Source organism: Onychomys torridus, chromosome 9, assembly GCF_903995425.1.
Source record: "Onychomys torridus chromosome 9, mOncTor1.1, whole genome shotgun sequence".
Taxonomy (NCBI): domain Eukaryota; kingdom Metazoa; phylum Chordata; class Mammalia; order Rodentia; family Cricetidae; genus Onychomys; species Onychomys torridus.
This window is the reverse complement of record NC_050451.1, coordinates 23,637,832-23,664,400: the sequence shown is the minus strand read 5'-3', so window position 1 is coordinate 23,664,400 and position 26,569 is coordinate 23,637,832. Positions and strand designations below refer to the sequence as shown.

The 26,569-nt window shown below is 42.4% G+C and overlaps 1 protein-coding gene across 2 annotated transcripts in view; it reads left to right on the top strand.

Moving 5' to 3' along the window:
* Ptprg (protein tyrosine phosphatase receptor type G) overlaps positions 1-26,569 on the top strand; it is a 697,305-nt gene that overhangs the window by 405,133 nt on the left and 265,603 nt on the right. For both annotated transcript variants that reach the window (XM_036200071.1, XM_036200070.1), the window contains exon 4: positions 5,958-6,106. In XM_036200071.1, coding sequence (XP_036055964.1) covers positions 5,958-6,106 — 149 coding nt within the window. The remainder of the gene's footprint in view (positions 1-5,957; positions 6,107-26,569) is intronic.

The following is a 26,569-nucleotide window of genomic DNA, read 5'->3' as shown; positions in this document are numbered from 1 at the left end:
TTGGGTTTAAAGCTCCTGTGGAATTTCTGACACATATGAATAAGTCTTGTCCTCCCCTGATTTTTAACTATTGGAGGACTTTTGAATTGTTTTGAACCCCTGGTTTTTCAGTACTGCACCTGGGACACATAGTAAACATGTTTGCCATAGGGCATGTTTCTTCCATTTTCCCACTGTCGTTTTCTCTCCACCTATATTTTTTCCTGCATCTGAAAACATCATTGCACTTACTGCAGTCATCTTCAAGAAATGGCTGTGCCGGGCGGTGGCGGCTCACGCCTGGAATCCCAGCACTCGGGAGGCAGAGGCAGGTGGATCTCTATGAGTTCGAGACCAGCCTGGTCTACAGAGCTAGTCCAGGAGAGGTTCCAAAGCTACAGAGAAACCCTGTCTCAAAAAGCCAGGAAAAAAAAAAAAAGAAAGAAAAAGAAAAAGAAAAAATAAAAGGAATGGTTGTAATGGGCTGGAGAGCTGGCTCAGCAGTTAAAAGCACCAGCTGCTCTTGCAGAGGGCCCAACTTTGCTTCCCAGAACCCCTTGGGAGCTGAAACCATCTGTACTCCAGGAAATCCATCACCCTCCCTGGCTTCTGTAGGCACTGCCACAAACCTAGTACACATGCATAATGCCGGCAAGCACTCACATACATAAAATAAAAAAAATAAATCTTTTTTTCTTTCTTTTTTGAGCTGAGGATCGAACCCAGGGCCTTGTGCTTGCTAGACAAGTGCTCTACCACTGAGCTAAATCCCCAACCCAGTAAATCGTTTTTAAAAATCACTTCATGTTAATAAAAATATTGATGGCAGAGTACACATTTGTAGACAGGTAATTTATATCAACTAATGACACAAGTCAGAGTCCATTGTGCTTACTTGACTTTTCCTGACCTTGGGACTTTAATAGTTGAGCTACATTGTAAGAACTGTAGACTTAAGAACACACTGATGGGACACACAGAGGGAACTAGCTTCTGACCCACTTCTCCCTGCCTGACTACATGGCTTACCATAATGCAGAGGAGGTTGCAGCTCCCTGCAAGACACCCAGAGCTTCCCACCAAATGAGTCTCTGATACCGAGAATACCTATCTGTTCACTACAGAGGACACCTTAGACACTAGCTCTATGTAATCCTGAAGAGTCACTGTTCCTGCCCTGGCTTGAAGGAGACCTTGACCTTAGAGCCCAAAGAAAGGCCTTCACTGGCTGCTGCTGTGGACCGGGACTTCCAGGTTGTCAAAAACGTTGACTTTGAAGCCCCAATACATCCCCCCTCTTCCCTTTTTCTGTTTTGAATTCTTCACAATCCATGTTAGCATTTGATCCACATAAGCAGAAAGTCCTAGGACTCACATGGATGGTCCTTCCCTCCTTCCCCTCCTTGCCCGTTGTCCTTGTCAATTCAGACTGCTGTTACAACACGTCATGCAAAGGGTACCTCACACACTTCTTACAGATATCAGCACCAGAAGTCCAAAATTCAGGCCCGTGCGACTCCACTCCCAGCCAGGATGTTTTTTCTGGTTTTTAGATGGTCTCCTCTCACTATGTCCTCCCGTGGGTGGAAAGGGCCAAGGGTCTCTCCCTGCTCACTTCTGAGGGCACTCATTCCATGCATGAATACTCCAACATCATGATCTCAACTCCTTCCAAAGGCTTCCCCATCTAATAAAGAATACTGGGAATGGGAATTCAGTGTCCCAGGGTTAGGGCCTCACAGACTTCCCATTTTTAAATCATTGTTTTTCAGTGTTGAACTATTTATTCACTGGCAAACTCTCTCATGTTTGCCTTATCAATATTTAGCTGTTATATCTGTTGTTTTATTTTTGTTTTTTTCTTATAATATTCTTTACTTAGCCTTTTTCTTTAAGTTTGATCATTTTATTTTGATTAAATAAGGTTATTTTTCAAAGAAAACTTTGTATCCAAATCACAAATGGGAAATCCAGAGGTTTGAAACAGAATGTCTGTTAAAATTAAGTCTATAATCCATGAAAATAAATCAAAGATTCCTATGCTATTAAGTTCTAGTTTAATGTTTCCTTTTGAAACAAAGAGTGAAATGAATATGTAACAAGGATTTTCTTTCCTTTTAAAGAAGAAAGAATTCAAATAATTTGTAAAAGCATCTGTTTTCGGTCTGTGCTGAGGTGAGCCAAAAGTGCCAGTTCAATCCTGAGGTCCCCTTGTGGGACTGACCTCGGGCACCCTTGGTTTCACATTTAAATTCTGTCCTGGGTGTTTTGCTGGTTATTGACCCCGTGGCCTTGAGCATGCCACTGAGCCATGCTGAAGCCTGAATGAAGCTCTTTGTGAACATGTAGAGTCACACTTACGTGGCCACAGCCTCCCCTCCACCTCAAATGTGTTTCCGTCTTGATTCCTGAAATGATTGGCATTAGTCAGCATTAGACATGTGTGTGCAGTGTTCCTGGTGCTGTACATGGTGCACTTGCAACATGGTATCTTTTCACCTCACTGGATTGGCACTATCACCATACCCTTGAGAACCGTGAGGGAAACTGAGGCACAGAGAATTTGGTCACTTGCTTGAAGTCATAACACTCTGACATAAGACTTTTGTAAAACTACCTCTTCATCCCTATAGCACTGCCATCCGCCATTGGCCCTTAGAAAAGTTGTCACAACATAGCTGGGAAGCTCTCTCTTCCCCAGGTCATAAAATGCAAACAAAACATAAGCTGTTTTTGGAGGAGTATATATGCATGGGCATGCTGTGTGTCTGGTGAGAAATTCCATAAAATGAAAACTGAGATTAATGTTTCAGATTATACAGTTCCCTAATTATACCTTTAATTATTCATGTAAAACAAGTAAAATGACCCCTGACAGAGACATAAATGATTTAGGTAGAATCAAATATTCATGCGATGATGCTGAGTCCCTGGGTGTGTCCTAAAAGACACACTCAAAATCTTTGCTTCCATCCTTCTGAAGCAAAAGTGTGGCTGGAATTCATAGCAGGCTGAGAATAACCCACAGTATTTAAGACACTGCTGGACACATGCCTGTGTGTTTTGGCACTGGCATGAAAGGTACACAGAGGTGTTGTAGAATACTTTAGGAGGTATTTTATAATAGTTTTGCGTCCATCAATTAATACCCATAAAACAATGTGCTCAACTTTGTCGGGGTGTTCTGTGTAGCATGGGTCGGTTGAAGAAAGAAGGCACCCCAAGATGAAATTTTAAGGCCTATGTGGCAGCAGGAAGGTCCAGTCTCTCTGATGGACTGAACCCGGAACAGCCATACAAAGACCTCTCTATTGATTGTTACACAAAGTTGTTTGGGGGTAAAGCATTTCCTCATACCAAAGTCCCTAATTGAATCTGTAGGTCTCTCTAAAGGAAAGACTTTAGTCCTTTAACGTGTATCGTTTGCAATACACAATAATCAAGAGTCTCAGGTGTGCCAGAGGCATCTTGTGATCAAAGTCTTGTGAAGGCCACAACACCCCTTCAGAAAAACAATTCTACAGATCACAGGAAACAATCACTGTTTTCCACAAGGATTCTTTACTGTTTACCAGGAGGATTCTTCAAGGTCAAACTACTTCTAGAAAACAGCTGTTCATTCTAATGTCTATCCCAGATACAGTGACTCTACTAAAATTCCTACAATACAACCTCATGATAATTTTGATAGTATTTTTCACTTAGTGACAGGACATCTGCCCCCCTTTTAATATTTTTAAGTGGTTAAAACAAGCAGAAGCTAAAGAAATGTCTCAGTTGGTTAAGGGTTTGCCTCACAAGTATGGGGACCTGATTTTGGATCCCCCTAGTACCTATATAAAAGCCAAGTGAGATGGTGCGTTCTTACAACCTCAGTGCTGGGAGACAGAGATTCAGGGCTCACTGGCCTTCTAGCCTAACCAGTCAGGGAGCTCCAGGTTCAGTGAGCAGATCTACCTCATACAATCAACTAAAGGGCTATTGAGGATGACACCCAACTTGGACTTTTGGCTTCTATACTCATGTATATGTATACCCATACACACACTCACACATACACACACTCACACATACACACACTCACACACACACACTCAAAACGAGAATAATACTTAGTGATGCATAAAAATGATGTTACATTCAGATTTCAATGTGATTAAATAACGTCTTGTACAAAGCAGTCTAGTTTGCTCATGACCAAATGGTCTCTCTTTCTAGTCTCCCAAGTTCCACCAGGGCCTCAGTGCTCTGCAAAGCCGAAAATATTTACTAGTGGCCATTAAAGGGAAAAGTGTGCCGACCTCTGTTCTAAAGCATACCCCAAACAGAGCAGCACTGGAACAATGCCATAGCTTGTTTAATTGGCACAAGAAATGCTTGCTTTTACTCCATTTTATTCTTTAATGCATTGTCCCACTAATTGAACATTTACTGTGTATTTCTCAAAAGTTGGTGAACAAGTGCCTTTTGAAAGCAATAATAGGGGGATTTATGTGAGCAGGGCTCCTTCCCTTGCTTTTAATGCTTCCTTTCTGTAGCAAAGCACTGAAACTAATTGCCCTGTTTCAGAAATGGGTCATTAGTCTAGTCCCTGTCTTTTATGTGGACCTAATTCTCATGCAGGATTCCCCTGTGAGGCTCTGACAGGGATCTTTTGGAAGAAGAGACAATAAGAACCTGAGTCTTTCCCATGGCTTACACAGGCTTGCTTTGGTCCTAAGCCAGTGTATTGGTTGGCAACTGCCATGGATTTAACAGCCAATAAGAATTTGTTAAATGAATGAATGAAGAGTTTGAAGCAGATGGGCATAGAGTGAGAATCTTGCACCTTGTAAAACTGAAACTGTTTTGTGTACTTAGAATAATCCCATTCCCCTTGAAAAACTAAAGTTTGTGGAAATAGACTCCAAACGGTTCTTGAGTCCTTGTCCCTGGGGTTCGAGGAAGAGAATTATGTTTTTAATATTTGGGGTTTTCATTGGTCGAGGCCTCTATGTTGTGGATACTCTCATGTATTATGAACTGATCATAATTTTCCTGCGCTTGGGGTTAGAGGAAAGCAGTACAGGAAGTATAATCATGGGCCAATAGTTTAGTGAAGTACTAATACTCAGGTTGTACACTGCATTGCTGGGATGGTGAGTGACTGAAGACAGCCGTCCACAGCTCGGACTGTCTGCCCACTGTTGTTGCCTTGTTATAGGACCAGCCTCCAAAACCTTTTCCATGCTCTCCTGCCCAATGTTTGTTTATTTTGTTTTGTTTTTTGGTCAAATATCATGCCTGTCACATGTGGTATATTGTGTGTTTCTCATCTGATTTTAGACCTTGAATCCTAGGGCAGCCTCAGGAGTCAGTGCTTTAGTCAATCTCACTTTCTAGAAACATCTCCATTTTCTTCTGTCTGCTAAATGGGTCAGAGATTCTGCAACCCCTCCCTGGGAATTGTCACCATTCAGAACTATTGTGTTAACTCTTTGCCTCAGAATATAGGCCCACCAGAGTCCAAATTGAGGGACTGGTGCATTCCTTAGGCTTATTCACAAAGCGTGGAAGATGGGTTACTTGCAGGAATGTAGGTGACTCCCAAAAGTATGGATGATGACTTCCCTGTGGTTGTGCATAGGTGTAGTTCCCACCTCAGTTAAGCTTCATTCCACTACTCTCCATCACCTCCTGAAACCAGGGAGCCATGTGTCAGTAGGGCAGAATGACATATAGTTAGCTGGCTCAGAAGGGACTGGCCGGGATCCTCCCCTCCCTCTTCTGTGTGGGAACCCCCGTGGCCAGCAAACCCAACCCCTAGTGCCTTCCTTTACTCAAACTGGTGGTCTGGAATTGTCTTATAGGTGAATGGAGAAGTTATTCACACCATGGTAAATCATGAACTTGATGGAAGCAATAGAAAAACAAAGCAAAAGAAAGTTAAGTTTGGGTTTGAAACTCACTCTTTTTCTCCTCTTCGTCTCACTTGGCAGTTGCTGTCCTTCTGAAAGACGACTATTTTGTGAGTGGTGCTGGACTGCCTGGCAGATTCAAAGCTGAGAAGGTGGAGTTTCACTGGGGCCACAGCAACGGTTCAGCCGGCTCAGAGCACAGTGTCAACGGCCGGAGGTTTCCTGTGGAGGTGAGAAAACTGGGGGCCATGGATTCCCGCTGTGGGTTACTGTGATCTTACTTCAGCCCTTGTGCAGGTTAGATGGACATCCCCTGCTTCCCTCTCTCAGGAAACCTCCCATAAGGCTCACCTCTGCTCCAGAGGAGAGCACAAAGCGTCCACGGGCACACTGACCTTAGCCTGCCCAGTGACGTCCCTCGGCTGTTCGCTTTGACACAGCTTCTCTTCTCCATTCCTCAAGCCCTCTTTTCTGAAGGAGACAGTTCCTGTGACACTGAGAAGACTTTGTTGTCACTCTTCAGCAAACGACAAGGCTGGTGACATGGAAAGGAGTCTCAGAACCCTCTCTGAGTTATGAACTTCTTTGAACCGTTTGTTTTGGTCCCTGCCAGCTGTTGAGACAGAGGACGTGAGCATCAATGGTGTGAGGCTCTGTCGCCTTTTGTTAGGGCTGACAGTGACATGGCTTCATTCCCCTAGCACTTTCTTTGAGTCTGTCTTTTCACAGAGCCAGGCTGGTGACCGGAAGGCGGTGGTACAGACACAGAGAGTTGACAGGGAAGCCATGACACCAGCAGTCCTTCAGCAGGCACCTCCACCTTGCCCATGCTGTCAGCTTTTTTTGCTGTCCACGTGTGTTTGGATTTTGTTCTGTTGGGGTAACATGTGCCGATTGGCTTGTTCCCCATATGCTAAGCCTGACAGGCTTGTGGCAGATCTCACTAGATCTGGTAGTAGTCTTTGGTTATACAAAACAGGGAGTCACTGTGGAATGCTGGAATGTTTTAATCAAAGGAACCAGATGGCAGAGTATCATTTTCAGCTCTAAATGTTTCTCAATTTGTGTCCTGTTTTGATAGTCTGATAAATATTTCAGACTCTCTTCATAATGAAAATACATGTATTTCAGATTTATGTGTGATTTATAAAGTGTTAGGAACATTACCTAGCTCCTCAAGCCTGTTTATGAACCCTCTAAGGAATACTTGACACTTCTATGAGAACTTGTGTAAGTTGGAAAAGGTATTAATATCTCTTTGTGGAGACTCTTTTAAGGATAAATGAGACAATGCATTCAGTGCCGGCTTTTCCTACTGTATTCTAACAGCACAGACCACTTTAGATCCCGGAATGTGTGGAGCTTCCACCCCGCACCCCCGATGTGTGAACAGTTCCTCTGGCTTCTCTTGAAATCTGTTCCTTTCCGGTATTACCCCTGTGTGTGGATCCTGCAGAGGGCTCAGAAAAGCCTCGTTCCTACCAGACATTCCCTACTTCGGTCACAAGTTCCTGCCTGAGAGGCTGTACATTATTAATTTTCTAGAGTGGAAATTTAATTTCTCATAGAATTTAGGAAAACAGTTACATTTCACCAGTTTGTTGCAAATGATATTTTAAAGGTTCTAGACAATCTGTTAGAAAAAAAAGATGTAGATAAAGTAGGTCTGGGATGATCCTGGGCATGGGAGCTTCTAATGTCGCCGTGAATGAGTTCTTACTCAGCCTTCCTTCGAGCCTCTTCTGTTCCCATTTTCCAGAGATCTCCTAGCCCCACATCTGTGAGGAGTCTTTTTTGGAGATTTCATCCAAGTGTGAACAACATTAAAGAAGTGTGTACAAACATGTTTGAGTTACTGCCAGTAGCTTGAGCAGGACAACCTAGCAAGACCTGTTCCTTCACATTCTTAATGGGCCGGCTGTACCGTTCTTGCTAGAAAGAGAGCAGGCCCTCCTGGTACTAGGGTTAGTTATCCTGTCAGACAAGGAAGCACATAGGGTTTCCTTACAGGCAATTCCAAGACACAGTGTTGGGCAGAGTGGTGTTCTTAGACTGGCCTTGTAGGATTCTCATTTCTTGCTTCTGGAGAAGCATTCTTTAGCTGGCCAGGAATTGTGGATGAAAACATGTACAAACATGGATGCATAATCGCACACATTCATGCACACTCACATGTATCATAATGAATGTCCCCTACGCTGACACACTCCCCTGGAGACACCAGAGATAGCTACTCCGAGAAGATGCTTCCTGTTTTCCCTTATTCATTTAATTTGCAATACTATCATCTTCCCATGCACCCTTGTCTATGGGACTTCCTCTCCTGGTCACATTAATGATATGATTCTGAGTAGAGTTTAGACTTAATGGGCCTCCTGTTCTGTGAATGGAAGGAGTCATTTCTTAGAAGTACTAGCATTTTTTTATACATGGTAAACTTGCCTCCTAGAATCAAACTTACCTGGAGTTTGTAAGTGTGGGTTCCCCCGCTGGTCTCCGCCCCCCCCCCCCCGCCCCCACTTCCTGTGGGCCCTGGAAGTTGAAGGCTTGGTTTGTGTCTTGCCAGCTTTGCTCTGATGCTTCTTTGTCCCCGAATCGGGTTACTGTTCATTTAGTGCGTGTTGTTCTGAACAAAAGAACTTTGCTCAAAAGTTTGAAAACTTAATCTAGCTTGGAACAACATGTCCGTGGAGCAGTGAGGGAGCTTGTGCCTCATCCGCTGTCTCACCTGGTTCTCCATCAGTGTGCACGTAGATGGACATCTGCTTTGGAGGCCTGTGAGTTCTGGAAACTGTTTCCCATTGTTTAAAGAATGTCACCGACTGCTGAAGCTCATAAGCTGTGCCCAGATTTACTGTGTGGTCAAGTTGCTGGGGTTCTTCGCTTTTGAGTGGCATCAGATAGTAAGCCTGCATGTATTAACCAGTTTCCTTATGCCCAGCTGGTTCATAGCTTACTTTTATAAATTTTGACATGTTAATGTTCTTAGTGGTATATTTGGAGGTACTTAAATCATAGGGATTAAAGGCAATTGGATCCAATTTAACTGTAAAATATGCACAGGAAAGTTGCTCACTTCTGTCTCAAATGTGTCTATAAAATTTTGTGATAACTTGCATTACTAAATCTCATTATTGACACTAGCTCTTCCTGGTGTTTTCTGCAGTGTTGGAACATCACAGAGTCAGCTTACTTCTTTCCATATTGAATGAAAAAAAATGAGGATATGACTGCTCCTAGGTATGGGGTGAGGAGAAGGTTTATTGTAGACATGAGGGAGAAAACAGCCAGAGGCATCTGTAAGGGTCCAGTCTGAACATGGACAGCAGACTTGGGAGTGAGAGGAAGTGAGAGAGGAAAGAAGACAGGATAGGGACCAGGAGCCAACAGGCTAGGGGTGAGCCAGGAGACCCGAAGACAGAGACCAAGAGAGCATGCGGGTCAAGTGGACACTTAGCCAAAATGGCTGAATTATATAGGGGGAGAAAGCAGAACTCTAGCCCCAGGGAGGAGAGGCTTAGGGTGGGGGGGTGAGAAGTGCTGGGAGGGCAGAGGGGCTACAGGTGATGTTGGGAGAGCTGGACAGTCTTTCCTCTGGTATGTTAATAGCACCTCAGTTAGCCATTTGTGCAAGCTTTCTTTGAGTTTTCTTGTATTTTAGAAAATTTGATCTTCCTCTGGAATGAATATATATTGAGACAGGGTTTCTCTGTGTAGCTTTGGAGCCTATCCTGGAACTCATTCTGGAGACCAGGCTGGTCTTGAACTCACAGAGTTCTGCCTGCCTCTGCCTCCCAAGTGTTGGCATGAAAGGCATGTTCCACCACCACCCAGCTGTGGGTATCATGTTTTTTTTAATGTGCCATGTATAAGTGACTCCGTGTTATTGGAATGATTAAGGTCAGAGCCTGGGCCCTGGCCCTAATAAAGTGGTCATTTGTGCTCAGAGGGCCAGTTCAGCAAATTTTACTCAATACATTGGGAGGAGAACTGAGAGGCCCATGACTGGGTTCTGACAACGGTCTGTGCTCATGTAGAGGGAATGAAGGGTTGCTCCAAACTAAGCTGTCCTGGTTCCCTGTGGCTGATCCATCACCACTGTCTGGCATCAGTCTCTGTTGCTAGGCAACTGTGGAACTGCTTTTTAGGGAGGTGTAGAAGGATGCCTCAGTTGGTATAGTGTTTGGAACTCGAGTTTGCTCCCTAGTACCCATGTGAAAAAGCCAGGTATGATGGCATGCATTTGTAATCCCAGTGCTGGGGAGGCAGAGTCGGGTAGATCCCTGGGGATCTTGTCTAGCCAGCCTAGACTAATTGGTAAATTCTAAGCCAATGAGAGGCCCTGTATCCAAAAACAAGGTGGTTAGTTCCTGAGCAATGACACCTTTGGCTGTCTGGCCTCCACAAGTGTGGGTGTGTATCTGCAGACACACACATACATACAAAGAAATCTCTTTTTGGGAAATAGACTCCCTCTCTGGCCAGCTCTGGTTTGCAGTCTATCTTCTCCTAGCACGTAGTTCCTGAGAAAATTCCAGCATGGGGGAGAGCATTGTTTTAATAATCAAAGGGAGTGGCCCACATGTATCTTTAGAGCACCTCTATTTCTGCCATTGTTGTTACAAGGAGGCAGTGTTGAAGACTACACCGAGATCTGTAGAGTGGGGCCATCCCCACTCCCTATGACCCCTGCCAGACAACATCAGTCATCATCTCTGGACAGTTTGGCCGCCATCACTGTTGGCATGGAATGCTACTCGTTTCCAGTTGATTGAAGACAGGATGCTCATAATGTGCCGGTGTGTGTGTGACAGCCCTCTGTACAAGAAGCTACCCAGCCCACAGATGTCACCAGTGTCACATGTGTGAACCATCAGAGCAAAAACAGCATGCATCAGTGGAATGGAGCCATCCTTCATCCAAGTGACATCACTGGAAACACATCTGAATACTGAGGGCTTGTTTCCTATGTTGGTTACCAAAGCCATGCCCTGGCCTCTGGAGATGCAGCACAACCCTGGGAATTTCAGGGACTCCTTTAGGCTTCCACCCCTCGGAACCTGGTCCCTCTCCTCGAGGGTGAATGGCCACAAAGCAGCCTTGTAGATTTTGCTCCTTCCCAGGAGCTCTTTAGCGTTATCTACGGCTTTTTAGGCACCCACAGTTTAGACCAGTCTTCATTTTCCTGGCTGAAATCCTGAATTTAGTCTCATAGTAGCTGTACTTAAAAACATCCATCTAATAGTTAACTAAAAAGTAATTATACAATCCAAAGTCAGTGCTCTTCAAAAACCAGCTCTTTTTCTGTTTTTCTTGCCCTCTCCCTCCTTCCCCCCTCTTTCTTTCAAGTATTTAAACTTAGACAAGCAAATGGGAGTGTCTGCAGTGTCCTGTTGGGGACAGATCTACCCTCAGGTGCGCTCTGTAGCCCTGCCTCACAGATGCCGATGACCCCCAGGTAAAGCAGGAAGCCACAGTACCTGCCTGCCAGTTGCTTGTGTGCTGGGGTTGATGCTGAGAGTGAACAGTTGCAGAGCTGGCTGCGTCCTTTCATCTGTAATAGATGGACTCAGAAGCAGAGGGGCCTTGTGCCAAGAGATACAGGGTCCTGGAAGAGATAACGCTGCTTAGAAAGATAAAAGGGATGAATCTGAGCCTGCTGTTAGCAGAACTGTGCAAAGGTCCTGAGATCGGTGAGTGTTTTAGTTGCAAAAGCGACTTTGCTTATATGAGGGAGTGTAGTTGTCTGCGACATAATTCAAAATTCTCCAGTGAGTGAGAATTCTGCAGTGTGAGAATAGCTTGTTCTTTCTTGGCTCCTGGGCTTCCTGGTGTCAACACCACCACAGTTCTCGAAACAATCACCTTCTCTTACTCTCTTCCCTTTCTATATTTTTTCTTTGGCCTGCAGTTGGTCCTGTAACTAACAATTCCTAACTCACAAATAGGAATCGCATTACATCACATTTCCACTAATAATTGAAGTTGTTGTGAATTCAAAGGGAAACCTCCAGACAGAACCTCTGAGAGCTCCATTAAAGTGGAGGTTCATTGCATGCTTGTTGTCTAAGGTAATTAAAATCATATTTATTACAATAAGAGATTGCAGGAGTTGTTGATTCAGACTTACTGGTGCTTTATGAGTTGAAGACTTCAATAAGCTTAAATGATCCAAATTGATTGTCTATGTCCTTTCCAGCTAGACTCACAGCTGGTTCCTTTCAGCTCTGGTTAGAGCATCTTGGCAAGTATGGGGAAGCGAAGACATTCTTCTCAATGCATGCCATGCCATGTACACATTACCGTGTGGTACAGGACAGCGATTCCTTATCTCAGACTCTGGAGGCCAGACGTTTTAGAATCTTGTGTTTTGGAAAAGTTCATGTGTGTGTGTTTGTGTGTGTGTGTGTGTGTGTGTGTGTGTGTGTGTGTGTGTGTTTGTGTATGTATGTATGTATGTATGTATGTATGTATGTATGTACGTGTGTACATGTACTCGTGTTTGCATGTGTGCTCACATCACAGAAGCTGCCCATACCCCTAAATAGAATGCTCATACTAAATGGAAATATACATTCTCTAAATAGCTTTGTGTCTCCTCACATCAGGTTTCATCACCAAGTAAATTTCTGCAAAACATTAATAGCAACAAGATTCCTTTTGGTCTCCCAGAGACGTCTAAGACCATTCTGTGGTTCTTGTGCCCCGTGTATAGCTCCAGTGTTTTATTGCAGCCCTGACCCAGCATGTTGACCATCTTTTTGCCAGAAGGCAGGATGTATTTTGGTGATCCTTTTCTTCCATGATGCTATGAACATTCTTGGCCAAGATGAGGGACTGGCTATGGAACAAGAAGTGGCCAGTCTGTGCTGACTTCACTGGGTGTCCACTTCCCCCATATTCTGCTTGGGCTTGTTATCTATCATTCCCCAGCTGTGCTCCAGGAAGGACCTGTCTGCCCACATTCTGCTGCCCACACAGAGGCAAAGCAGTGACTTTCCCTTGATGAAACACATCTTGCTTGTGCCTGGAAGTACTTCTGTCACTGTCTAGCTAGACAGTGTGTTGCCATGACCCTTGGGTTCTGGCTCATGAGATTTATACCTATTTTCCTTCTGCTAAGTTGGAGCAACGCTGACCTATGACATCACCCTCTCGACCCACTGCACGCATGGCAGCTTCTTCACAGCTCTTTATGGGTCAGAGCATCTGCCCACTTTGCTCTCTACCTTCACAGCTTGATAGGTTATGGTTTTAATGTTAGGCTCACTCTTCTCTGCATTCTTCTGAGAATAAATTTAGGCATAAGGCATGCTTTCCTAAAGATTGATGTCATGTGCTAGTTTATTAAGGGATTTGAAGCATCTTCCACTTTAAAAGTAAAACTTCTCATATATGTAGTATGAAAATGCCCCAGTTAAGCCCATTAATTTATATAACTTAACAATAAATAACACAAAGAGAAATCTGTTCAGTTTTATTTAACATAACATAATATCTTTTAAAAATTTGTCTGGTGTGTGCGCGTGCGCGTGCGCGTGCGTGTGCGTGTGTGTGTGTGTGTGTGTGTGTGTGTGTGTGTGTGCGCGCGCGCGTGTGTGTTTAGAGTACATGGAGAAGTCAGAAGGCGGCTTGCAGGAGTTGGTTTTCTCCTTCCACTCTGTAGTTTTCACCTTAGGTTGTCAGGCTTGCCCAGGACAAGTGCCTGTACCCATGGAGCCACCTCTCTGGCCCCTAACACAATAAGCTTATCTGAAGATGCAGCTTATATGAGGATTACCCTCTCCTTTATCTGTGTGGCAGTATTACCTTCCTTTTGAAAATGGAGGTTTAGATGTTTCCCCTCTTCTGATTGACTTCTTCAAATGGGATCCTGTTCAGAGATATCTTCAGGGACACAAGGGTGTTTTGATATTTCTGTTATCTTGAAAATTATAGTGGACTCTTGGCTTATTCAAAACTAGTAATTAAGGTCTTTATGACTTTAATCTTGACAATCTTGATGGTCACCAGAGAGAACTTCCCCTAGAGGAGACTGAGACCTGTTCTCTTACTTTTTCTTTTCACTGTTTTATACACAACGAAGCAAACTTTCTTCAGAGTCTTTTATCATGCTTGCCATATGTGACCAGCCTCTGCATGGGAAGTTGAGGGTCCTGGAGAGGTGGTTCTGTGCTCTTCTGGTGTCTGTTAGTTATTTGCGCAGCAGTGACTTCTGTCAAATGCCCATGCATTTCCCTGAAACTTAGATGTTGACTTCGCCACAATAAAGACTTTATTTTAAAATCTAATGTTCATTGGGCTGGGCTTTCCTTTGCATGTCTTCTGTAGGAGTGTGCTCAGTGAGTAAGTTAATGTCGGGTTGTTACAAAGCCCGAGAGCAGGCTTTGTGAGGGAGAGCAGTGTTGTTGCTGCAGCAGTAACAGCCTTCCTTAGCTGGATGGATTGTGTGTCTGGCACCTGTGGCATGCTGGGAGCTGACTCATTCTAAGACTGAGAACCAAGGAGATGATACACCTTGAAAAACAGACCTGCTTCAATTGGAGTCATAGTCCAAGCAGCAGCGTGGGAAAGACTGGGAATGGGATTGGAGGGTGGGTATGTGGAAGTCATGTTGTAGACACCATTTAATGAACAGTATGTGTGCTCAGAAATTTCCAGGTATTTCTTGATTTGATTCCATATGGAGCTTAGGGAGGTTTAGTTCCACACCCATCTTAATCCCAGAATGTCTGAACTCATGCACCAGTGAGAAGTTTGGTTTGCAGAGACCCATGTTTATGTTCTGTGTCAGTGATTCTCAACCTTCCTGATGCTGTGACCCTTTAATACAGCTCCTCATGTTATAGTGATCCCAGCCATAAAATAATTTTGTTGCTACTTCATAACTATAATTTTGCTACTGTTATGAATTGTAACATACATATCTGATATGCAGGATATCTGATATGCAATATGTGCTATGCAACCCCTGCATGGCCCACAGGTTGAGAGCTGTTGTTTAGTGTCTAGGGTGTATAGTCTGTGAAGTATAGGCCGTGCCTGTTTGGATGTGATTAGTGATTGCATTGCTTTTTTTTCTTTGACATTGCCTTGGGCAGTTTTTAAAAACATCCAAGAAGTAATGTTAGATTCTTAACTACTGCTTATCGCATAATAGGAAAGAGAAGAGTGGGGGAGGCTTTAACTGCTCCTAAATGGCTGAGCTGGGCAGGGGGTGTAGGCAGCGCAGGGGCACAGGGGTGTCTGTGGGGAGTGCAGTGCTGGGCAGGGGGTATAGACAGCGCAGGGGTGTCTGTGGAAAGTGATACAGTGCTGGACAGGTGGTGTAGACAGCACAGGGGCACAGGGGTGTCTGTGGAAAGTGATACAGTGCTGGACAGGTGGTGTAGGCAGCACCGGGGATGTCTGTGGGGAGTGCAGTGCTGGACAGGTGGTGTAGACAGCACGAGGGTGTCTGTGGAAAATCTGCAGTTACCAAGACTGACCACTTCAACCACCTTAGGGCAAATGTCACATGAACTGTGTGCATTGCTATTCTGATTTTGTAGAGCCTACATTAAAAGAGATAAAAAGAAATAGGTGATTTGATCTAAATTGATCAGTTTGTTTATGCCGATTATTTTATTGTTATTTATCATAAAAGCTATCACAATTTCATTGGTTTTAATAAAATGTTAATATTTACCTTAATAGTATCCAACATAAAACCAACTGTAGAAAGTTATAACTGAACTCTCTTGCATTCTGTTTTTAATAGTAAGTTTGTGAAACTCAGTTTATCTTTTAAAATTTATTCTTTGGGTCGGGGGCGCATTGCCATAGCATGTGTATAGAGGTCAGATGACAGCTTGATAAAGTCAGTTTGCTCTTTTATGGGTTCCTGGGCCCAAAATCAGGTCGTCAAGCTTGGCAGCAATGTTCCATTCTCACTGAACCATCTCCCTGGTTCCCATTTAGATATCACAACAGCATATTTCTTTTGCACAAGCCACTTCTGTATTCCACATGCCCACTAGCCACATGCAAATTATGGCTCCGAAGTGGAAATGTAGACTTACAGGTTCTAGTCCACAGTAATGGAATTAGGTAATGAATTATCCGGAAACCAGTGGAGGTCATTCAAGAGTTATATTTTGTCATTTTTCTCTTCTAAGAAGAACAAACACGGTCAAAGTACATAAAGTAGCACATGCTGTAGGATGAACAAGTTGAAAGGTCTAATCCACAATACAGCAATTATAGGTCATAGAAGGATATCTCCTGAAGGAATGCCCTGTGGCTGCTGTAACCACCAGGGGCAAATGCAGGTATCTGGGTGGTGTATTGGATAACTTAATTTGTTTCTCTGTAGTAACCATTTAGCTTTGTCTCAAATCTCATGTACACACTTTAACTCTACACAATGAATTATATTAAAATACCAATAGATATTTATAGTTCATCTATTTAATTTTGGGGTATACTGTCTATATTACAGACTTCAACTGCAGGCATGACCGAATTGATTTCTTCATAAGCTTTCTGGTTTTTCTTTTCTTTTTCTCTTTCATAATGTTTATTCCCAGAGCTTTGAGCCTTGTTCTTTTCAGAATCCTTTTCCAACCTGAAAAACTCAAATAAAGCTGGCCGGGGAGACCTTTGTGCTCTGATGTGGAGACCCCTGGCAGCCTGATCACATGTATTGTGAGTTCAAGTCCGGAGGATTTACTGGCATGCGGCTCACACCCCCTACACCCACTTTTATTGTGCCCTGTCAGAACTTGAGCAGAAAGGCTTCAAGCCATCTTAAATCTAAAGCCTTTAGCTAGTTCTTTAGCGCCACTGCCCCTGGGAAGGGACAGTCAAAAGGATTTATAGGGAATAGAAAGAAGTAAAGTTTGAAAGAAAGTCTATTTCCTCTTACTCCTAAGTCCCTGGCACAGATATTACCACAGCCCTGAATGGAACAGGGAGGACCTTCTGCAGGCTTCCAACCTGGATTGTATGTATGCCAGCCGCTGGGTGCAGTGCAGACTGTGTTCTGGAAACATTTACAGGGATATATGGCAAATTCAGCCAAACTAAACCGTATGTAAAACAGAAATTTCCTCTCCTGAATGTTTGATGATGTCTTAAGAGATAGGGTTTAAAACTCAAGTTAATATGTGGAAGATGACCCTAAATCCCAGCGCTTACCATTCGATACTCCTCCGACTGTCTCCATTAGAGCCTGAGCCCATGCTTCAGGACTTTCCTAGTTATCTGTCAGTGTTCAGCATCCAAGATCATGGGCGGCTTGGAGTAAATAGTTTCCATCCTCAGCTCCCTTCTGCCGCTGTGCTGGCCTCTGCCACTTAGTTTCTTTGTCACATTTTTGTCCCACACATTAGCATAGCATACCATAACAGTGTGTGAATCACATCATGTGATGTTCCCCGGACCGCTGCCCTAAACCTTTATGAAAAGTGAGCTGTAGTCTGGTATATTTACAAAACTCTGCAAAATGTCTCCTTCTGTTCATAGCTTAATAAGCAGCAAATGTGTGTGACATCTAAAATAGTCCATCACAGAAACCTGCTTTGCTTTCCTTTAACCATTTAACTGAGGACCTCCCAAATGCAGTTGCCCCTAAGATCCTGAGTATTTTCGTGTCCTATGGTGTAGGGGTGACAACCTTTTGGGGAAATGGTTCCTGGCCTTCAGAAGGGAGCCCTCCCTGTCTCTGTGTGGAAGGCTTGGGTGGATGCCTTGCATCCCTCTCCTGTTTTTAACTTTGGGGGGCTGCACCCATCTCTTTGGAATCCTGGTCTTGGGAATTTGACTTCACTGGGTGCTCTGAGGTGGTCCCATCTTAGGATGGGAGTGTGCCTAGAATAATTATGGCGTAGCTTCTAGTCTAGCACACCAGGAAGAGAGTTAGGAAGGGCAGGGGACACAGGCACCATCCCAAGGCCTGTGTGGCACAGGTAAGATGGGAAGATGTAGGTAAGTTGTGCTCACCAAGAGCAGCAGTGTTATTGGATTCCAGATTAGGAGTTCCTGGCTGCACTGGGGAGTAGGAGCTCGGGGCTCTGTGAGGAGATAAGGTTTTACTTCCAGACCTGACTGCTTGCTTGGAGCCGAGGTAGGGTATTGAGAACAGCAGTTCTGGCTGTATTGAGAACACACCCACCCACCTCAGGGAGACAGTATCAGTGCTCACTTGTATGATAAAGTTTGTATTTATTGACTTTAAAAAAAAATAGGAACAATTTGAGGAGAAAATCATGAATAACTATCCAATACAGCCATCAGGTCTTTTAAGGGGAAAAAACCTTTAAAATGTCTGATGATAAAGTATTCATTCACATTCTGGTTTCATTCCATAGTAAATGTTATATGCTAAAGAGCAGCAGAGCTCAGAGAAGTGACTATTAAACTTAGTATTAATAAAAGAAGTCCCCTTTTCAGGGTGGATTTGAGTTGACAGACGTGGACTGTGTGGCCCTGGCTTATTCTGAAGCATGTTTTTAAGGTAGACAGCACCCAATTTAGGATGAGTTGATTTAAACTTTTTAGTCTAGGAGGGTATGAAAATGATAAGCATTCAGTATAAAGCAAGCTGCAAGTCTAAGTCTGGCCCTTGGGCAGCTCCTGATCTGCAATCCAGTCTTTCCTTGGATGGCCCACAGCATCCATGCCATGCAAAGAGCCCCTGCTCTGTACTTGGGAAGTGGGGTGGGGAAGTGGAATGTTTGGCCTCTTAGATGTAGCAAATGCCTGTTCCACCTACAGTGCTGTCTTGGAACAAAACCCCACCAACTAAGGAACAACTTGAATTCACATCATTATTGCTTGAGTTTCCTCACCACATTGGCTAGCTTCAATCCATCTGTTTTCTTTTTTTTTTTTAAAAGAAGATTTATTTTTATTCTTTTCCTTTTGTATGGCCAGGTGTGCATATGTATGTGCACATATTTATAGTTACATGTGGATGCTGGAGATCAACATTTTTCTGTTTTTGAGACAGTCTTACTATGTAGCTCAGACTGGTGTAGAATTCATTAAGTAGACCAAGCTCATGGAGATCCTCCTGCCTCTGTCTCCCAGGTGCTGGGTTAAAGGTACATCAACATTCCTAGCAAACACGTTTGTTTTTTTAAACAAGGCTTCCTACTTGGACCGGCTTGCCAGTTGCACTGGGTTGCCTGGCTGTTTTTGCTCTGGTGTGCTGGTGAGCCACCTCTGCTGGCTTTTCCCTTAGGCTCTTAATGAGCCTGCCGAAGCATTTTCCTGGCTGAACTGTGTTCCCTTTCCACAAAGGCCTTGCTTTAAACCCTGGAACCGTACCACATTTCTCCTTTGCTTTAAAACCTTCTATTAGTTCCTAGCTACATCTTAAATAAATCCAAAAATCCTCCCTTACCTTCCCAGATCCTGCTGGATCCTACTCTTCTTCCCCTCTTCCCTCCTGAGTGCCTCTTCACTCTGCTTTCATTGATGTTTTTCTGATTCCAAAATGTTCTCTGCCTGCTGTGTTGCTCCTTCCTGGCCCGACGCCCACCCGCACCCCCACTGTACCCCCACCCGCACCCCGACCCGCACAGCATCGTCTACCCTCTCCTCTCTCAGGCCTGTTACTTTCTTTGCTGTTCCATGCTTTCATTTACTTCGCAGTGCCCATCACTTTCTGAAATTACTTATTGATTTGTTTACTTGTTTATTAATACCCTCCACCGTCTGCACGGCTGCGTGTATGCTTTGGGGCGCAAGGGGTCTGTCTGTTTTGCTGAATCTTGGCACCAGCTAAGGAATACAATCCCATAGCAGGATGGGCAGTAATATGTGCTAAGAAAATGACATTTCCTTAATGTAGCCTCTTGTAGGCACACTGGTTTGCAAACCAAAAAACTAATTTCTGAGAAGGGAAACTTTTAATTTATTCATTTAAAAGATGTTTAAAGAAGCAAATCTTCTCTCCAACATTCTTCTTTATATGAAGGATGAGAAAGCCTCAAATAAATGAGTTATTTCCATGTAAACACATTCATCTACTTGCCTCCTGCTTCGAGGCAGGGGGGTTGGTCCTGCAGCCCAGGAAATGCTCTTTTTGAGGCCTGTTCTTCCAGAGGATGGCTCTTCTCTTAACAGCCATCACATCTATGCATCAAGACAGATTGTTCCAATTAGTCAGTGAGGTTCAGATTCATGAGAGCTGTTAATATGTACATGAGCAATTACTGTTGTAGAATTACAGTGTGTGCCTGTGGGACTTTTAGATTGAGATTAGCAGTTTCTTTAGACGCTAAGGCAGAAGCTGTGAAAATGGCACACTGCTTTTCCTTGATGGTACCCTCACTGGAAGGGTTAGGAGGTTAGAGTTTCCTGTGCTTAGCTCCACCCCATGTGCTCCCAGGCCATACCTCCCTACAGATTCATGCCCCTTGGATATGTAAATCCTCAAAACCCACAATCTGTTTAAGCTTTAAGCTTGTGAAAACTAAGAGAAATGAAGTCGGTCGTCCTCATGACTTACAGCAAAAGGAAGCAGGCATTGTTATCTTGTAAACCGAATTCGATCTGACTGTGGAGTTGCTTGTGTTGGTTGGCAAAGGGAGGAGAATTGGAATTTGAGGCTATGTCAACTTGAGGCAAGCTGAAGTCATCTGAGAGGAGCGAGTTCCTGCTGACTGCTGTCAATGATGAACTGTCATATGGACATGTAAGAGCAGTAAACCCTTTTTTCCCAAGTTGCTTCTGGGTATGGCATTTCATCACAATAGTAATCCTAACTAAGACACCTGCCTCAAAAAGAAAAAGAAGAAAGTAGGAAAGAAAAAAACCTAAAATTATAGTGTCTTATTCACTCTTCCTGCTGCTATGGTACAGGGTCCTGACAGAATCAGATTAGGAGAGAAATGGTTTATCTCGGCTCACAATTCCTAAGTGCATGCAGTTCATCATCACAGGGATGTCACGGTGGCAGCAGCCGAAAGATGGTTGGAAAGCAGAGGGCAGGGAATGCTTGTGCACAGCTCACTTTCTCTTTTTCATAAGGTCCCAGAACAGGGAATGGTGCCACCCACAGTGAGCAGGTTTTCCCACTTCAATTGACATAGTCAAGATAAAGTGCCCAGATTCTAAATCTCATCAAGTTGCCATTTGAGATGAACTAAGGCATTGAGTTAGTGCACCTTGCTCTGCCCGTTTCTCATTACTGATAAATGACGACAAATACACTGGTGTTTTTTGGTTTCTCCTGTATTTTTCATGGGTATGCTGTTCCTCTCCACTGCTGTAGATGTATCCTGTTTGTTAAATAAGAAACACAGAGCCAGTTGCAGAGTTAAAAACCACGAGGTCAGAGCCAAAGCGGAAAACCTTACCCTTCACTGCTTCTGCGGTTCCTCCTCTCCGCCAGAGAGCTACTTCTGTGCGTCCTGTCTATTTAAAGACTTTCTGTTCTCCTCCCTCATTGGTTGTAACCCAGCCACATGACCTCCTCATCACTGTCTGTTTGTACAGACCTCCAGGTCTTTTATGGTTGGTATTGAAATTAAAGGCGTGTGTCTGCTATGCTGGCTATGTCCTTGAACACACAGAGATCCGCCTAGCTCTGCCTCCCAAGTGCTGGGATTAAGGGCGTGCCCCACTACTGCTCGGCTTCTGCTCTGGCTTGCTCTGACCTCAAGGCAACTTTATTGACATACAAATAAAATCACATTTCAATACAAATAAAATATCACTATATTTCCCCTTTTCTATTTTAATAAAAAGAAAAAAAGGAAAAAGTTATAACTAATATAAGAAAAATTATATACAAAAGTACAATAACTATATATACCATATATATAAACAATAAATATCTAAACAATGTCTAGTCCATTTGTAATTGAGAAATTCAGAGAAAATAATTTTATTATCTATCTTATTTTGGTAAGTCCAGAATGTACCTGATTTATTTTTTATCCTAACTTATATAGCTAACAGAATTGTCTTATAACGTCTTTCAAATTTATATATTTACAGCTCTTAGTGAGTTTTTCTGAAATCCTTAACAAAGATAATTATAACTATAACTGATCTTCAACTCCCTCAGAGACCCAAGAAGGAAATAATACTACCTAATAAAAAATAAAAACAAGAAGTGCATGTAAGCAGCTTTAAAAAAAAATGTGAGTTGACAGAAACAGCCAGCTGCCTGGACAGTCACCTGAGGTTTCTCCATAGTGTTGGGGCATCATCTTTAGCCTACAGGCTTAGCGTATCTGACAGACTCTTTTGTGAACTAAGATGTATATAAGGTCAACAGTTTGACCTCATATTTGGTGAGAGCAGTCCATGTACCAGAAACACCTGAATTCCATTAGTGTCATGTCATGATTCAGGATTTTAAATTCTGGAAATTATTGATGTCTTTTTAATTTAGCTGTCCATTTTTTTTTTGGCTGTGTATATGTGGCTTCATTTTGGCATTTTGTTTTTTTTTATATCTTTTTATTAAACGTCAGTCTATTATTGAGAGAGGTGAGCTTAGTTATTCCTCAAGAATAACTGTTTCATCTGCTATTCCATTGTATATCAGAAGCCATTGGCCCATTCCCTGTTTAGCTGCCTTCGAAGAAAAGGGCACGGTACCTTTTATAGATTGCAAAGGTCATTCACTTTAGGGATGGTGCCATATTGTCCTGGCTTTAGAAGATGCCTTTTGTTAAAGCCATAACCATACTTGTTTTGGCAAGAATTGGTAGTCCTTGGTTTTATGTCCTGTCTGTCCTGTTTGTCAGCAGTTGATTTAAGGATACTTTGTTGTCCAGTGGCTGACTTTTGTAACAATGAAAGTTAGTTCCATATGTAGTTTTTTTAATGTCCATATTTTTTCTGAAGTAGATTGGTATTGCCAGGAGCCGTCATGTCTCATTGTCATAGCAAAAAAGAAAAATTCTTAAGTTATTAAAATATTTTAAATGCCATATTCTGTAGATCTCTGAAGGATTTGAAGATGACCTGTCTATCTAAAATATATCTGTTTGATCTTGAAAACATATCTAATATGATTATAAGTTAAATTGTAATGTCTAACCATTCATTTTTATTTTTATATATCTTAATAGTTGGTAATTATTAACATTTAAGGATTAGCAAATTGCATTACATTGTTAAATGAATGGTATAAATATAATATCTTGAATAAGATTAGAAATACATATATGGTATATTTTAACAATCTTAATCTCAATAATAATAATTTGTATACAATATAAAACAATCAAATTGAATGTAAAGTATTTAAAATTAGTAATTGTCTTTTTTTTTTTTTTTTTAAACAAGCACCTTTTGCCTAGTCCTTTTCCTAACCCTTAACAACTTGTAACCAACCCTCCTAAACAATGAAAACTATCCCAGACCCAATACCCATAAAAAGACCAAAAAAACCATCCATCCCACACCATCCCTTTGGGAATGTGGGCGTCAAATTCTTAAAATTGTTTTTTGCTGGGTATGGGCGAAGTTATCTTTATTCTGAAAAGAAAAATTTTGGGTTAATTGACAAATTCTAGGAAAGATAACTATATTCTTTGTTATCCATAATGTCAAAGTTCAGGGTTTATCTCAAGTCCTTATTTAAGCAGTCTTTGAAATTGGATCATCTCAGCTAGCCATCTCAGAATTGTTCTAAGCACTTTGTAGTCCAAAGCTGATCTGTAGATGATGTTTGTCAGCTTAGTGATATTATTTTTCACGTGGAATTGTCATTGTGGGGCCCCATCTTCTTCCTGGAGATTTCATTTGATGTTAGGCCTGGCCGTGATTTCCTGCAGAAAACTGAAAAGAGACTCGAACATAAAGACATGTATAGGCAGCTAATCGAAGCCTTTTCTCTAAATTAATTAGTACTCATATGACCATTATTATCTCAACAAAGTTTAAAATATATATATATATATATATATATATATCTTGTGAATTTTGATATAAAATTCATACTTTAAGAAAAGTTTAAAGAATCAGAATAGAGTCAAAGAATTGAGATTAGTAATAGAATAGTCCCTTAATTAATTTGATTTTTTTTCCTGTCCCATGTCAGAAGATGGCTCTTTCTTCTGGTATGATACAGGGAGTTTTTATTTTCTTTTTAACAACATGCTTGAGTTTAAAGGAGGAGAGAGCCATTCTCCAACTCCAAAATCAGCTTGAAGCTTTAATTGAACTGGGACTACAAGAAGACTAAGAGTATTAATTTTTTAGAGAAGAGCAGAAACAAACATTTAGAAAGATTTATGAAATTTTGTAGATGATATACCAATAGGCCATTTTACTCTTTTTCCTGGGACAGATGATTTGTCCTTTTTTCTTCAGTTGTCTCATTTGTCCAGTGTTCTTTAGATTCCTTAGCCTTCATTCTCCTAAAAGACAAAAACAAAAACCCTTCCCCAAGACTAATTTTGGGGAGGTCCCCTTTTGGCAAGTTACATCTGATTAAATGAAAAGGCATGTATTAATGGTATAAGTGAGTTTAAACTGGATGGTCATGTTGGTTGATGAACTATCACCTGGGCGCCAATTGTAGATGTATCCTGCTTGTTAAATAAGAAACACAGAGCCAGTTGCAGAGTTAAAAACCACGAGGTCAGAGCCAAAGCGGAAAACCTTACCCTTCACTGCTTCTGCGGTTCCTCCTCTCCGCCAGAGAGCTACTTCTGTGCGTCCTGTCTATTTAAAGACTTTCTGTTCTCCTCCCTCATTGGTTGTAACCCAGCCACATGACCTCCTCATCACTGTCTGTTTGTACAGACCTCCAGGTCTTTTATGGTTGGTATTGAAATTAAAGGCGTGTGTCTGCTATGCTGGCTATGTCCTTGAACACACAGAGATCCGCCTAGCTCTGCCTCCCAAGTGCTGGGATTAAGGGCGTGCCCCACTACTGCTCGGCTTCTGCTCTGGCTTGCTCTGACCTCAAGGCAACTTTATTGACATACAAATAAAATCACATTTCAATACAAATAAAATATCACTATACACTGCAGTCAGACAATATTTCCAGAGTTTACTAGACTTTGACGATAAGAATGGGGGCTGGATTCAAACGATGGAACCCACACTGCTTTTTTTTTCTAGTAGGCAAGTCCATGAATAGTTTAAGGTCACCAAGTGAATCTCAAAAGTATCAGAACTTTTACCATTTCTGGAGAGATTCTATGCCTATGATAAACTAATCTAAAAAGAGTAAAACTGAGACTGTAGTTACAGTGTGTTGCAGTTGTATTAAATGCTTTAGTAGAACTCACCAGATAGCATTTCTGTGGTATACAGAGCATAGGTTCATGGTTGATCAACTGTGTTAGAACACAGTGTGGGCAGTCTGGAATAAGACGCACTTCCCTGGAAAGGAGGGCCCAGATTTGTTATGAGTGAGGATATGGATCAAGGACAGCAAGTGTTAGATCAATAGGCACCATGGTTTTATTTCTGATGGCAAGTGAATGAGCTTGCCTCATTTCTTGAGGGAATTATTAGAATAGACTGTACTAGGCATCTTAACAGAAGTGAACAGATTCTCTTAGAACAAAGCAACTTTGTCTTACACATCTGTGATGACTAATCTTGTTTGTCAGCTTGACACACCTGGAAAGAAAAATGGTCAGTTGAGAAACTCTCCGTTCAAGTGACCTGTAGATGTGCCAGTGGGGTATTTTCTTTTTTGCTAACTGATATAGAAAATTCCAGCCCACTATGGGCAGTTCCATCCCTAGGCAGGTAGGTCTGGGCTGTATAGAGATGGTATAGCTAAATGTGAGCCTGGAAGTATGCCACTGAGCATTCTTCCATGGTTTCTGTTTCAAGTTCTTGCCTTAGCACCCCTCAGTGGTAGACTGAAACCTGTAAGATAAAGTAAGCCCTTTCCACCACATGTTGTTTTTGATCAGAATGTTATTGTCACATCAGCACAAGGCAAACAAAACTAGCAGCCTTAGTGGAAAGAGGACCTAGAGAAGCAGACTGTACTGAAGAATCTGGTTACAGCTTGTCATACAGTTCCCATGTTGGTGGCATGGGCCAGTCCTGAGCTCAGTCCCTCTGGAGAATCTGCTGTCTTGTAGTGGAAGAGCAGAATGTTTAGGTCTGGACCAGAGCACAGTGGCTATAGTCAGTAGCAACTGATTATAGTCTTCAAATTTTCTCAGAAAGTACATTGGGTGTGTTTGGTGGCCGTTTGGTTGGTTTTTGTTTGTTTGTTGCAATTTTTGTTTGTGGGTAATGGTGTTATGCTTGACCAGCTAATGCTTAGGCAACTGCTGGACCACAGCCATACTCAAAGCTCTTGGAGAATATACTTGAGAATGTTCCCACTGTAAGAAGTGAGAAGTGAAGTAACAAGTTAGCTTGTAGTCATTCCACAGTGATGTCCATATGTCAGAATATCATGGTACATTCACAAACACGAATCTTGTACATTAAAACAGTACATAGACACGGGGTTTATCACTGTAATATCAAACGTTTTTTAGGTGAGGCAGGAGATTACCAGGTTTCACTCCAAGACACGGATTTACAGCAATTTCCAGGACATCCAGAACTACAGAGTATGAACCTATCTCAAACAAATAAATTAATAATAAATGCTAGAAGCACCTAGCATAATAACAATTGAGTTTTGACTGTATATACTCAGAGCAGTGTTTATACGTTGTTTTTTAATCATCGTTTAGGATATTCTTCTACAGATGTAA